This window comes from Alosa pseudoharengus, unplaced genomic scaffold (genome assembly GCF_046254945.1).
Source record: "Alosa pseudoharengus isolate Yale_2024_CS ecotype anadromous, Long Island Sound unplaced genomic scaffold, YU_APseudo_1.1 YU_APseudo_1.1_scf_17, whole genome shotgun sequence".
Lineage (NCBI taxonomy): Eukaryota > Metazoa > Chordata > Actinopteri > Clupeiformes > Clupeidae > Alosa > Alosa pseudoharengus.
The window spans coordinates 11,695,826-11,711,034 of NW_027468640.1; the positions used below are offsets into that span (position 1 = coordinate 11,695,826).

Below are 15,209 nucleotides of genomic sequence, written 5' to 3' on the forward strand. Positions count from 1 at the left end.
TTAGAAAACTTTTAAACTTTTTTTTTTTATTCTCCCGAGACGCTAGCTACTTAAGGTAGTTCGCTCATTATCTCAGATCAGTGAAGAACTACCAGAGAAAACGTTGGGGAGAAAACTCAAACAAGTTAATGTTAGACTTAGACTAGCTGTGTTACAGTTTCTCGTTGCAAAATTAAAATCTCCATGCGCTTTTGTAGGCTACACGCAGTCTCAAAAACACTGTTTACAGCTCTTGAGTCACGTACTAGGTAATTTTTTTTATAACGATAATTTAGATAGGCTACACTTATGGGGTGGGTGCTATTGCGTTTTCTAGAGAATCTCCCGTCTTGGTTTTGTACAGAAACTAATGGGCAATTCCATGCAAAGGTCATCCTTACCATGGAAAAAAAAAGTTGTGCATACGCAAATATAACTGTTGTTAAAATCTTCATTTAGGTCTATATTTTATTGTTTGTAACTGATCTGATTGAATTTGATGGAGAATGACACTCTTTTTACATCATAAATATGGTGTGCAACCATAAAGAAACAACATATTTCACATGGTAATATTATACATATTTCAAAAGTGGATAAATGGACCCAATGTTCAAACAAATTGTGTCATTTGACAAATTCCAGATTGACAAGGGAATGGTAGAGTAATGTCTATGCTCAGCTTGCCTTTAAGAGCACAACTCCTTACATTTGTAAGGCTTTTGTTTTTAAGTCAGCAAGTTCCATGGCCATGTCACATCCATAACATTTTATAGGAAAAGTTTATGCTACACATACAGTGTTGATGCGACAATGTCCATAGTGTCTGTGCAAAGCTGATTTATATCAATTTAAAGTGTGATGACCAAATTGTGCCCCTTTCTTACTTTTAAAACCTTTAATGGTGCGTTATGGATGTGACGTTATGGATGTTACATAATGTGAATTTACAAGACTGGGGACTTTATTATACCTCAAAGCCGATAAAACGTCTGTTCTGGTGGCATGTCAGTTTCAACGCATTTCAACTTAGTGTTTACAATTGACATTTCAAAGATTATTAGGTTGATCAAAACCACAGGGAGGCCTTGCCTAACCATTAGCAAAACAAACATAATATTAAAATACCTCCAGTGATTAGCCTAGCCATAGCCTATTTTCAAGTGGCCTAATAATGAAAATCTGAGCGATTATCTTCCTGTAACTGTCATACTAATGTTGTACAGTAACTGGATTATCGTGTTAGCTGGTGAAGATGGCTGACTTTGCAGCTGGAGTTAACATAGCAACCTCCTTCTGTTGCAGATCTGTTCAGCCTGCCGTTCACGTCTGCTTAACACAGTTTAATTTTAAATGTGACGCAATATGACAGCATTTGAAGTGTCAGGTCCTCTGTAGCTAATACCCACAGAGTAACATGAGTAAGGCCAGCAATAAACTAGATGTACCGCATAGCGGTACAAAATATGACCGCCTCTCAGTCCTGCATATTCTCTTCACAAAAATAAATCACGCTTGTCAATTTGTCTCCATCTCCTACTCCTGCAACTCATGTGCATGTAAATGTGTGCATATGTGAGTTTGCTTTTGTTTATAAGAGTGTGTGTGTGTGTCTGTGTGTGTGCATGTGCGTATGCGTGCCTGTGTTTGTGTGTTTATGTGTGTGTGTGTGTGTGTGCGTGTGTGTTTGCATGCCCACATGCGTATGCGTGCCTGTGTGTGTGTGTTTATGTATCTGCATTCATGTGGGTGGGTGTTTGTGCATGTGTGTGTGTGTGTGTGTGTGGGTGCTTGCCTGTCTGTATGTGTTTATGTGTGTGTGTGTGCTTGCCTGTCTGTATGTGTGCGACTGTACGTGCGTGCGTGTGTGTGTGTGTGCGCATGTGCGTGTGTGTGCACGTGCGCGTGCATGTACTTTATGTGTGCAAATCACAAATGAGTGGGTATGGGTTAGGTTCATGAGGGCTCTTGAGACTAACATACCATAAATATTTTGTCATCTTGGGTGCAACTGTTCAGGTAGGGCTAGTTATTTAGGGGAGTGGCCACCAAGTTTCATGTTCCCTGGTGTTTCAGTAACCCGGGAATCACTGATCAAAATTGATGACAGTAAAAAGAAAAAAATACATTTCTTTTTTATATTTTAAATGACTTGTTGTCCTGATTCTTCCTGTGGATCTTAGTGGGCACTGAGGAAGCAATAATTTCATCGCTAGTTTTTCATGATTACTATTTCAATTGTTTCATATCAAAATTCACTACTTAATTATGTGTTTTATGTAGTTTGTCGAGGACTGGTTCAGACACGTCACATCCATAATGTGAAACCGTCACATCCATAACGCCAGTTTTTCCTACATAATGCATTACGAAAATGACGCATAGTTTCAAAAACACACTTTTTGTGTTCATTCAAGTCTCCTTCGTGGTACATATATCATAGTTTCGGCAGTTTCCTTCAAAATTCACAGAGTTTGTAGAAAACCTGTAATCTCTCACAAAAGTGTGTCCATTTCATGTCACATCCATAACGCTGATAAAATGCCTTGTATTCTTAGGATGAAATTGATTATATGAAATTTGAGGATTTCTCAGTATTCAGAGGACAGAGGTTGTATTAAAAGTTATGCAAATTAATTGACTGATACTAATTTTGCCCCCACTCTAAGGCATTTTGTTTACCAATATGAGTCCAATCCATAACGCTGGAACTGCCCTAAAATTAAGTGACACATACGTAAAATGGAGAAAAAAAGGTCACCTTCCGATATTTAGCAGGCTACGGTCTGGAATTTAATTTAATATTGTTGTAATGGTAGGATAACTACACAGTTTACACAATAATTACACTGTGTTATAAATATTGTATATCAATGCATTTATTGTCTGTCAATTACCCAAAATTGTGGCTCTGTCTCTCATTGAATAGTAGCTTATTTAATGCATTCTAATCCATTGTCAATCACTTCTGGGAGTTTACATGAACCACATGACCCTAACGAATTTTGAACACCCATTGTCGCAACTCTACCTCTGGGAATACCCATACAAACCTTTGGCAAATTTGCTCTGGCCTGGCCAGGAGGCCACTGACACCCATTTTCATGTTCCGAAAACCTGGGCACGCAATTACAATCGCTAGTCTCATGTTGTCATGGCGCCGCCGCGTTCGGACGCCTTTTTGGTTGCTCCGCCTAATTTGTGCTTATATTTACTCTTTTACCTTTTATTAACCCTTAATTTTTTACACTTTTACACTGCACTGATTACTTATGATGGCTATACACGCAGAAACATTGGAAATGAATTGCCTTTTTTGTTTCGGGATGTTTTAATCGACGATTCTACCTGGCCGACTGAGATTCTCCGAGATGCATAATGGAACTATGGAGACGTATCTCGGCGCAAAAGGAAAAAACATCGAGGAAACCGAGCCGGGGCCCGTAACAGATTGAGGAATAGAGCTCATAGGCCTCCACTGCCTAGCATTCTCCTAGCCAATGTCCAGTCTCTTGTGAACAAGATGGATGAACTAAGAGCGAGGATACAGTTTCAAAGAGACATCAGGGACTGTAACATTCTATGCTTTACTGAGACATGGCTAACTGAACTTGTACCGGACTGTGCCATCACTCCGGTGGAGTTTTTCTCTGCTGCTCGCTCTGACAGGACTGAGGAATCTGGAAAATCGAAAGGTGGCGGTGTTTGCATCATGACGAACAGCAAGTGGTGTGATCCTAGAAATATCACTGTTCTCTCAAAGTCCTGCTCGCCTCATCTAGAGCATCTAGCGATCGTCTGTCGACCCTTCTACCTGCCCCGTGAGTTTACTTCGGTAATATTCAACGCTATCTACATTCCTCCACAAGCCAACACAGATGCTGCGGTTTCAGAATTGCAAGAAGTGTTAAATAGACAACAACACACGCACCCTGAAGCTGCGCTTATTGTGGCCGGTGATTTCAACCAAGTACATCTGAACCGGTCCATGCCTGAATTTATTCAACACATTCACTTCCCTACACGTGGTGACAACACACTGGATCACTGCTACACACAGTTCAAGAACAGTTACAAAGCTAAGTCTCTACCAGCTTTCGGAAAATCAGATCATGCCGCTGTTTTCCTACTCCTAATGCAATTTAGTGAGACAGTTAGTATCATATAGGCCTTTCAGCATGATTTATTTTTGTGGAAAAAATGTGCTGGACTGGGTGGCGGTCATATTTTGTACCGCTCTGCGGTACATCTAGTTTTGAGTTTGTGTCAGCTAAACATGACAACATTAAGGTACGTTGTACATTCTGTGCTGGCGACAAAGTGCTGTCTAGCTAGACATCCCAAGTCTCCCGAAGTTTTGGGAGTCTCCCACATATTGATATCCTGACGGCCGCAAATTACATAAAATCTCCCGGAACCTAGAGCGAACAAGAGCACGCAAGGCAGACCAGACTTCGCGTGTAAGTTTAACGCGCACACAACGGAGAGGGAGAGAGAGAGGAGTGGTGCGTGTGTGCCTGCAAGCATCCAAGACAGAGAGCATCCTGGTCTGTTTTGCTAAGTCAACCAATCAGTTTTCAGGTGTGCTTATATCTCTTTTCTCCCGAACTTAATTAATCAGTTCAGTTAGTGTATCTAGGAACAGGAGCGTCATGGCAGAGTCAGTGCCCCTCAAAAAGGAACATTTAAGACCCATTTCACATCAGACTACACAAAAGTGTACCCAATTGTCTCATAAGAGTAAACCATAATGATAGTATTGCACACTGCACTGTTTGTAACAGTGACTTTAGCATTGCTCAAAATGATTGCAAAAGACTTGTTGAGGTGAGTTTAACAAGTGTAATTTCATTTGCATATTACTCAGGCCTATACTAGATGGCTAGTTGCCAATACATGAAAAGGCTAAACTACCAAAATCTACATATTTTACTATCACAACTTCTATCAATAGGCCTTCCTTATTTGGTGTACTGACTAGACATTATTGAACAAACATCTGCATTTCAGTATCTAAGTAGGTTAGGTTGGGATGTCTGCTATACATTGTTTAAATGCACTTCCAGTATAGTGAGTATTGGCAAAACCGGTTATCATTTTTATGTTGAGGCGGTGGGGGTGTTGTCGGCAGCTGCTGAAAGTAACTAATAAAGTAACTTGTAATCTAACTTAGTTACTTTTAAAATCAAGTAATCAGTAAAGTAACTAAGTTACTTTTTAAAGGAGTAATCAGTACTCAGTAATCAGATTACTTTTTCAAGGTAACTATGGCAACACTGCTTACAGCACATTGCACCCCCCCCCCCAATACACAGCATATTGTCTCATGAGGAAGCTTCTCCAACACACATATTGCACACTGCCCTCTCCCCACATACACAGCACACTATCCCATCTCCCTTGTCATCCCCCCAACACACACACCAAGACCCCTGGCAGTTGGGTTAGCCCCTTGAGCCGTGGATCTGCCCAAATGTTTCTTCCTTGGTAAGGGAGTTTTTCCTTGCCCCTGTTGCTCTTGGGTGCTCCTTGTTGGTGCCCCCCCCCCCAATCTCAATTCTCCCCCACCTTTCTTATGCAGCCCTTAACACTTAATCTACTGCCCCCCCCCATAAATGCACAAATCTTGAATTTCCCCTAGGGATAAATAAAGTATCTATCTATCTATCTATCTATCTATCTAAATAGGCTGACCAGACATAATTTCACTGCATTTCTATACAGGAAGTAAGCATGTGTAAGCTGTATGCATGTGACAATAAACTTCCTTGTATCCTTGTATCCTTGTAATCCGACATGAACATGTATTTTCTTTGAGTTAACAACTGCTTTAAAACCTTTGTTTGCTGCACTTCTGAAACGATTTGGTAAGAGTGTAATACACTAATTTAAGTTAAACTTCACTGCTAGTTACACTCCTGCTGAAAGTCGTCAGCGAACCCTTTCCACACCCACTCAATCTCAAACAACAAAGCTATAGGCTACGCTCAGGTTAAGTCTTAGGCAATATTGTTTTGGTGCAAATATACACGGTTTCCGACTAGCTGCAACATTGCTATTTTGGGTGTGATGTGTTGTGTTTTCTTTTCCACTGGAATTCAAACAATGCCATTTACGGGTAGCCTACTGGAGAGGAACAGACATGCTGGCATTTCCAGTTAGACCAGTGAGGAATTAATGTGTGTCTCTCTCTCTCTCTCTCTCTCTCTCTCTCTCTCTCTCTCTCTCTCTCTCTCTCTAAACATGTAACTTGACACAAATCTTGTCATGTGATCAGATTATGGTTGTGTGGCACATACTCGTTTGTAGAAATATTCAGCCGGGATCCACTCTTCAGCCACCTGTTTCTCAGTGAGGTAGGACATAACTGATAAATAACAAAAATATATATATAATAGAAACCATAGATAAATTAGTGTTCTGTTATAAAATAGTCTCCTGATGGTTGATTTAATGTTGCATCAATGTTGCGTCAGGAAAGAAGAAACCAAAAGCAACATTTTGTGATACTGATATTCAATTGCCTAGTGTAATAGGGATATGTTAATTTTAACAATAATTATGTGGTAATAATCTCTTTGGTCTACACTTCCTCGTGTCATCGTGATAATAAGATAATGATAATTAATCATATAAAACTGCTTGCTCTAGTGTTTGATATTTAGTCAGTTGACAGATAATTGGATGTTACCTTTACGATTATGTTGAATACTTCCAAAAGCATATGATAACTTGAATGGATATGGCATATTTATATATCAGCAACATTTTCCTTTTACTGAGTATTACTTGTTTGCTGAAATAGCACTGGAATTAAGTATCTGCACACAAGTGTAGTTGTCATCCTGACATATGCAGACTAGCATGTGTGTGTGTGTGTGTGTGTGGCCACACAGTGTGGGGCATGCACAAGACAGTTCTTCATCTTCAGTGTTCTTAGTCCACTGCCTGAATATAATGGCATTTAGATGTCCCGTCATTGTTAAGGTCATGTAACGGCATTAGCTGCATTGTCAATTCCTATTGTACTTGTGTGTGTGTGTATGTAGTCATCCATTAAGTTTATGTTAGAGGACCTTTTGTTTATGTTAGAGGACCTTTTACATCTCTTTCAGTCAGACTATTTCCATTGTGATCATTTCCCCTTCGATGGACTCTGAGACACGAGTTAACAGCATGGTTGTTTTGTGTCTTCCTCCATCAGGTCATCGCCATGGCAAATAACACAGTGTTCATGCAGCCTCGTGTCTATGAGAAGACGCTGTCTCGAGACTGGAGCACAGGAGTCTTCCAGTGCTGTGAAGACATCGAATCGTGTGTGTGTGTGTGTGTGTGTGTGCTATAAAATCATGTGTTTCAAAATACCAAGAACAGAATGACATGGCATCACATCTGTTCAATAGAAGGTTGATTAACAGACAGAATATCAACTTTATGAAAAAATGACATTAGAATTATGAAACAATAACAGACCTAAATATGTATTAAACATACGTATAAACATGTTTGTTTAGTAGCCAAACAGGAAATATTTGTCAGGGATATGTTTATGTTTCTTTATGTTTGTCATATTTGTCATGTTTAGGCTGCTGTGGTTTCTGGTGTTACTGGTGTTTCACCTGCCAGACAGCTGATGAGTTTGGAGAGCTCAGTTGTCTCCCCCTAGTGGACATATGCCTTGGCGGTTGTGTGAAACCAGTCACCATGTCAGTGAGGGCTGTTATGCGCCGACGCTACGGCATCCAGGTGAGGACAAACAGAGCTGCAGGGCTATTCCAAGTTTGCGATTCAGTCACAAAGCAGGGTAAGGTACCTCAGAGTAGTTCCTGTGACGTAGGGGTAAACCTTCTAATAGAGGAGGCCTGTACCTTCATTGTTTTATTAAAACAAAGTCAGAGGGCTCATCTTTCAGGACATTTACCACTTACTGTCAGTTAACGTACCCAAGCACTTGGAATACTTCCCTGGTAAAATCAACGATAGCAAATCACTAATCAACTCAAATGAGACTACATGAAGGAAAGAGTTACAGTATTGCCACTCTGTCTTTTGTGGTGATAGGTGTTGCACATTACACACACACACACACACACACACACACACACACACATACTCCCCAACACACACAGACACATACACACACACACACACACACACACACACACGTGATTTGCCTGCATGATATTTAGGGTAAGGAATTAGAAAGGGAGGAGAGTGGATATGATTTACCTCATTTGATTGGCATGGTGTCCTTTCTCTTGTTCTGTCCCAGGGGACCCTGTGTAATGACTGTGTGTGCTCAGTCTTCTGTTCACCATGTGTCTGGTGTCAGATGTACAGAGAGATGAAGAGGAATGTGCAGCCAATCACATTCGTCAGCACACGGCCCCGATAGGACGCCTTCACTCATCATCATCATCATCATCATCATGTTTATTTGAATACTCCTTCTCCTATGCAGAATGTTCATATAAATGCTCATGTTCGTAAATACTGTACACTATCAGTACTCATAAGCCATGATCAAAACCTTAGAACCTAGAAAAAGAAGATCGTACAGGAGGACTGAGATATGTTGATGCTCATCCTAGTATAAAGACTTGAGGTGAATTGGGCCCGAACTTTTTAAGTCACAGAGAGACAGGTGGACCTGTTCACAATATGTACTGCCCCTTACTGGAGGGTACAGGTAATTATTTTCTCTAAGCTCATTTTGGCATGCAGTGTAAATTGTAGCATGCCCAAGCAACAGATGCCTGATGGTCCGAGATGCCCCTGTTTGTTCTCTTAAGAGCTGCCTGTGCGGGCATTGGAACATACAGGTGCATATAAAAAATAGAATATAGCAAAAAAGTCCAATGCCCTGAAAGATTAAAGGCTCAGGAAATCATAGCTGGTATTTTGACTTACTGTAATTAGCTGATTAGAGCTCTTCTCAAGTCAACATTTTTGTATTATAAATTCTTTATTCTAATATTTTGAGATACTGTATTTTTGATTTCCATGAGCTGTAAACTGTAATCATCAAGATTAGAATAATCAATATTAAAACAGAAAATTACTTAAAATATTTCACTTCATGAGTAATGAATCTAGATTATTTGAAAGTTTCACTTTCAAGTGTGTCAATAAGTTTATGTGTTTTTTTTTGTTTGTTTGTTTGTTTGTTTTGTTTAAGCAGCAATTACTGTAAAGACGATTTGCTCTTGGGGTCCCCCTATACAGTTGAGAAGCGTGAACAAACTAAATATGCGTCTTGCAACAAAGTAACATAACTCCGATATAATATAGAGGGAATGCAACGACACCAGTCTGCAGAAAGAGATCTCTGTCTCTCTCTCGCGTTAACCCTATTAAGAGTTTCTGTGCCATCAACATGATTTTGGAAACATTATTTTAAGGTAAAAAAAAAAACTTTAGACGGCCTTTAAAGATGCTCAACCAAACATCTGAGTCGACCACATGTGAGAATCACATGTCAGAAACACTGGACGAATAATTTCAAATCATTTTTTCATCATTGTCCTTTGGATGGATTGTGTGTACTGTATAATCAATTACTGTTGCACAGCACATGATGACCATCGAAGCATGACATGTTACAGTTTGGTGACGGGTTGGATGAACCCCTGCACTGGCTTCTCAGGGCCTGACTTACCCTTACGAAAAAGAACTACAGCAATACTATAGTACAGCAATACTAGTATAGATCCATTCAACTGCATAAAAAAACATATGCTTTCCTAAGGTATTTCCGGTGGCACAGATAACTAAGGACAAACATAAACAGAAAAGTTTTAATGTCAACATTTTGTAGGACATTACGCTAGTCCAATTCATTTTCATTTTAAAGTATCTCTGTTTGTTTTGAATGTTTCAACAGGAATCCTTTGAGGAACAGGCTGAAATATAGATATAATATAGTTATCATAATAAAGGCTAGATGTCTTATGGGGGAGTCTCTAACGGCATCACCGGTGGCCATCTTGTCACAGGCAAGCTATCTGGTGGGCTCTGTACAGTATTAACCATAGACATAATATACATAGACGCTGCATTGGCTGCTGGAAACAAGAAATGCGGCCGCCATCTTGGACCGGTATACTCCTCGTTGCGTTGCAGCAGAAAACACAAGATGACAGCACTGTGCAGCATGTTCCTGCTCAAATCGGCGGACCATACTCGGGGGATTTACTTTTCACAAGTAAGATTTAACATTACCATACTATTGGTTGTATTTTGTATTTTCGAACAATGTGGCCTGTATCATAGCTACATCTATGACCTTTGCAGCAAAAAAAAAACGCGTGAAAATCTGTTCGGTATTCAGTGAGATATGATTAATTAAGTGCGCTCATCGCACCGGCCAAACAGATTACACTGAGTGGAGTGGATGACCGGTCCAAGATGGCGGCTCCACGTCTTGTCAGCGCTAGTAGGGAGTAGCGGTCGATGCAGCGTCTATAGTATATTATGTCTATGGTATTAACTCCCTCTCGCTCTGTGGTACCTGATGTAAGGTATATCTCCTCTTCTACTAAAGGCAGAACAATGCCCCCAGGCTATAACAATGACACCTTCAGGTCACTACCTGTCATTACAGTGCACCATTGAAACACATTGTTATGAGTTAGCGAGCTGACTGTGGCAAGATGGCCGCGAGGTGCAGACGTCGACCTCCATTGGCCAGCAGCGCGGACGAGACATCTAGCATTTATTATATATATCTATGGCTGAAATAGTCTATAGTAGGCCTATGGTAGTGTATAATATGTCTATGATGTTCTGTAGGCTATACTGTCTATTATATCTTTACCCTTTACAGTGCTCCTGTAGTACTTCTATGCCCCAAAATACTATAAGATTCCTATAATATCTATTAGTATTCCTTAATCGCCGGCAGATCGGGCTGGGTTTACCCAGTCTAAGTATTCCTATAAGATTACTGTTTGAGACGACCCTTACTGGCACAACCAGGCTGAAATTGTAATAGCATTCAAGATTATTTTTGTTCATACATTTTTGATGCAATAAGAACTCAGAAACAGCTTCATCTCCAGGGCCATACCATGTTAAAACAGCTTCATCTCCAGGGCCATACCATGTTGAACTCCCCCTCCCCACTGCCAGAGCAATACATATTATCATTCCGTTCTGACCACACTCTTAAAACAACACAACTTGCATTGCTTTTAACACATCTCTGTGTCCAGATAGGGACAACACATTCGTTACAGTATTAACACCTACCTATTTATACTGTTTTTACAAACTTCCGTGGTGCAAAAAATTAGTGCATTAAACACTTTAGCCTTAGGTTACTGCGTGAATGTGGTATGTAGGCTTCAAGCCTTGTTGTATGTCCTTTTTATGTTGCCTACTTGTACACCTAAGTGGACAATCTGTTTCAATTGAAATAGTAACACAGTTTGTTCCAGTATGAAGGAAGTTGTTCTGTTTGCCTGCAATAACTTGATTAAAAGATGATGTACATTCAGTCAAAACTCACTGGAGGGTACTAGAAAATTGGCAGGGACTTAATTTGCCATTTACTACCCATTTTGACTTACTGTAGAACCCGTGCATTCCATTTGAAGAGTTTGGTTCCGGAACGCTATATCCACTATTTTTATGAAATTTCATAAATCATTTCTTTCCATTTTGTTTTCCAAGTAATTTCAGTAGAACTGTAATAGGGTATTGTTATTTGATATATCTTTACTCAATCAAAACAACACAACTGCAATTTGATTGATATTACCTGAAATTCACAATTAAATAGCCTGACTTTTTAATGTTTTTAAAAACTGAGATATAGCATTTTGGAACCAGACTCTTCATTTGTACTCGGAGGTCGCAATTTTCCTGCTCAAAGTCAGCAACACGCTCCCTGATGTCAGAATTCCCACTGAGCAAGTTGGGGGAATTTCACATAGACAGTAAAAGAAATGGACAGAGCAACTCCATAGGACTTCAATAGAGACGTGAGGTGGAGCCAATTTGAACCCGCTTCCCGTTGGAGAGCTGATGTGCTGCGAATCCTCAGTGTCAGTTGAGTGACAAACACGTGACGTTAACCAACAGACTGAAACACAGTAAGTCATCTGGTAGCCGTGCTAAGAAAATTGATAACATGCAGCGTGATCCAAAGTTTGAGTGCAGCTTTTGGTAAGTACTTTGTTCTGAGTAGTGTCAACCCAACAATACATCACTTAATTGTTTTTTTCCTCAATGCTTTCCTAAATAGTTTACCTGTGAAATTTCCCTTAGGCTGCATTCAAGTTTCTTATCCAGAGAATACAGTTACTTATCTCATGTGCGACTGAAAGTCGCATGCTCATGACATCATTTATGTCCTGATTGATTGATTGCAACCCTGGTTATATCTGGTGAGTAAAATAGCAGTCATTTTCAGGGACATCTAAGTGTGTGTATGTATGTGTGGGGGGAAGGGGGTGGGGGCAACTCAAAAACAGTTAAATATTAATAGTATTATAACAGGTGGGTGAGAATTCAAAATGATATTATTTCATAGGGTCCATAGCGGTGCCCCTGGTCTTTCATACAGCTTCTGCTTCTCTAATGGGTCCACACACCTTTATGGGATACTGTCTGGACAAATGTTCTGTGTGAAGTTTGACAATGATGAACACAATGCAGACCCAATTTTGACCACCACTTCTGAACCTCCCCTAGGTGGTATTATCCTGGCAGCGGATGAAGTGAATCATTTTTCTCTCCCTTCCCTTTTGGTTTCCTTGCCCTCCTAAATCTCATGTCTCAATGTCCTGTGTGTGTGTGTGTGTGTGTGTGTGTGTGTGTGTGTGTGTGTGTGTGTGTGTGTGTGTGTGGGTGTGTGGTCTGGGAAAATGGATGTGATCCTAGCTGGTTTGCCCTTGCTTTACTAGGGCTCCTTATCAACCTATGTCCAGAGGCAGGAAACATAAGCACCTCACAATGCAGCGATTGTTCCCCCTTTCCTCCTCACATAACTCTGTCCTTAGGTAAGGACCAATCCTCCCTCCATCTATAGCTGTTGCTATTTTAATCTGGCCACTAGAGGGAGCTCCGACATTTAGGAGCAACCGGACAAGATGATGAGTGAAATCCTTTCCTGACATTATCCAGCAGAGGGAGCAAGAAAACTCTCTCACTCTCTCTCTCTCTCTGTCTAATTAAACTGATTCACATGATTTTCCATGATTCTTTATTAGGGTTGGGCACCGAAACACGGTTCTAATATGGCACCTTTGCCGACGCAAACGGTAGTAACTGCATCGAATAACAACGTGGATTTCGGTGCCCAAGGGCGTAGGTTTGGTCTGAGCTTTCGTGGGGACACTACCCACTGCGCCCCCCCCCCCCCCCTCCAAAAGAAAAGCCACTCAACTCTTTCACCAGCCACTATAGATATATAAAATGATTTAAATGTGCTACTGTCCAACTATCCATGATTAAAATGTGCTACTGTCCAACTTGATCTAACTATACTGTGTAGCCTACATAATCTGTACAGATATGTATGCTATATTTAACATTTAACATTTATTTTCTATTTGGTCTGTTATGAAATCATGCATTGACCCATTTAAGCACAGCTCAGTTTTAAGAAACTTAAATACATGCATGCTTAGCATTTTGTGAAAAGAAATCATTAAGGCATTGACAAACTCTTAACCGTGAGCTGCATGTATATTATCTGATTCTAATATTTACAGATATCTAGGCGATGTAAGCACAGTTCAGTTTTAAGAAATGTTTAAAGCCGAAAGACCATGTTGAATTTTGCTACAATTTATTTCAAAACCGGATTACTCTGGAACAGCTAACTATACATGGGAATGCATTACACCTTTGTGTTCGGTAAGGTCTGCTGTTTATTCTGATATATGGTTTTTCATGTGTTGCGTGAAGAGTGTGTAGGCCTACGATATTCCACCGAGACAAATGGATGTGGAGATGGGCGCAGAGAATAATTATTACATCTCTTATTTTTCTCTTATTTTCTCTTATTTTTCTCGCGAACTGTTTATCACAGCAAATAGTGGCTATCTAGCACCGTTTAAAATCTGAGAAAAGGCTCTTTCGTGTGAGACATGTGTGATGAGTAGGCTACTTGTCGAGGAGTTCAACAGAGAAGAATGGGTGAATTTGGACGCACTTCATATGCCGAAGTGAAGCTGAAGCGCTGCGCAATGCTGCGCAGGAGACTGCGGCTCACTGGTAGTTAGGTAACTTCAAATCAGCGCGATTTACCCTTATATGCTACTGCACATTACAAGATCTGTACGAGATGATCCGCAGCACTGAAGTGAGAAATATTGGTGGGGACATTTCAGTCGTAATTTGATATTGGTGTGGACACGTCCTTCAGTCCCCACGCAAATCTACGCCCATGTCGGTGCCTCATTTCGGTGCTTAAATAGCTTTTTTTTAATAGGCATCACTGCATGTCATGCGCCATCTCTAAGGTCTTGCTCTGATAGCAACACATCCAGATACAGTTACCCAACACAAACACTGGATGTATAAACCAGAGGGGTGCACTAGGCGAGTAGATGGACAGTGTTTGACAGCTTGCGTGAGCCCAAGTAGCTTACTTTAAAGCGATATCACGAGCTCCTGTCAAAATCTAGCAGTGGGCCTAACTACACACAAGCAAAAGGCTATGAAACAACATTAACAGTAGGCCTATGTTACACAATATCCTTGCTAATGCACTAACTGGCATTTATTTAAAATGTTATTCGTAGGAGCAATGAGATATTGAATTTCATGTTCAAATTTGTCTTATCAATAATAAAAAAAAGCAATTCATGCTTTAGACCATTTTAATTTAAAACATTTTAAAAACAAAGTACCGGTTCAGGCACCGTTTTGGCACCGGCACCGTTTTAAAAGTATCGATTTAGCACCGGTATCGGATAAAACCCAAATGATACCCAACCCTACTCTTTATTGATTGAAAGTAGATATGAATTTAATAATGGAAGGAATGGAACTTCATTACTACTTTGCTGTACACTGTAGTAGGCCTACACCGTAATAGGCGGAGTTCTGCAGTAGAACACCGTAATAAGCAGAGTTCTACAGCAGTACGCTGTAATAACAAAGATCCTTCATTACTCTCCTTCAACCCTCTCTGATAATAAGCAAAGTTCTACAGCAGGACACCATAAATACACAGGGTTCTAGAGTAGAACACCGTAATAAGCAGAGTTCTACAGCAG

At 40.3% G+C, this 15,209-nt stretch overlaps 1 protein-coding gene across 1 annotated transcript; it reads left to right on the forward strand.

Annotated features, from left to right (window-relative positions):
- Positions 1 to 6,192: 6,192 nt before the first annotated feature.
- Positions 6,193 to 9,054, forward strand: LOC143127244 (cornifelin homolog B-like). Its single transcript, XM_076288588.1, has 4 exons — positions 6,193 to 6,335; positions 7,184 to 7,295; positions 7,565 to 7,725; positions 8,252 to 9,054. Exons 2-4 carry the CDS (start codon positions 7,193 to 7,195, stop codon positions 8,372 to 8,374), a joined length of 387 nt encoding a protein of 128 aa, XP_076144703.1. The 5' UTR covers positions 6,193 to 6,335; positions 7,184 to 7,192; the 3' UTR covers positions 8,375 to 9,054.
- Positions 9,055 to 15,209: the final 6,155 nt, after the last annotated feature.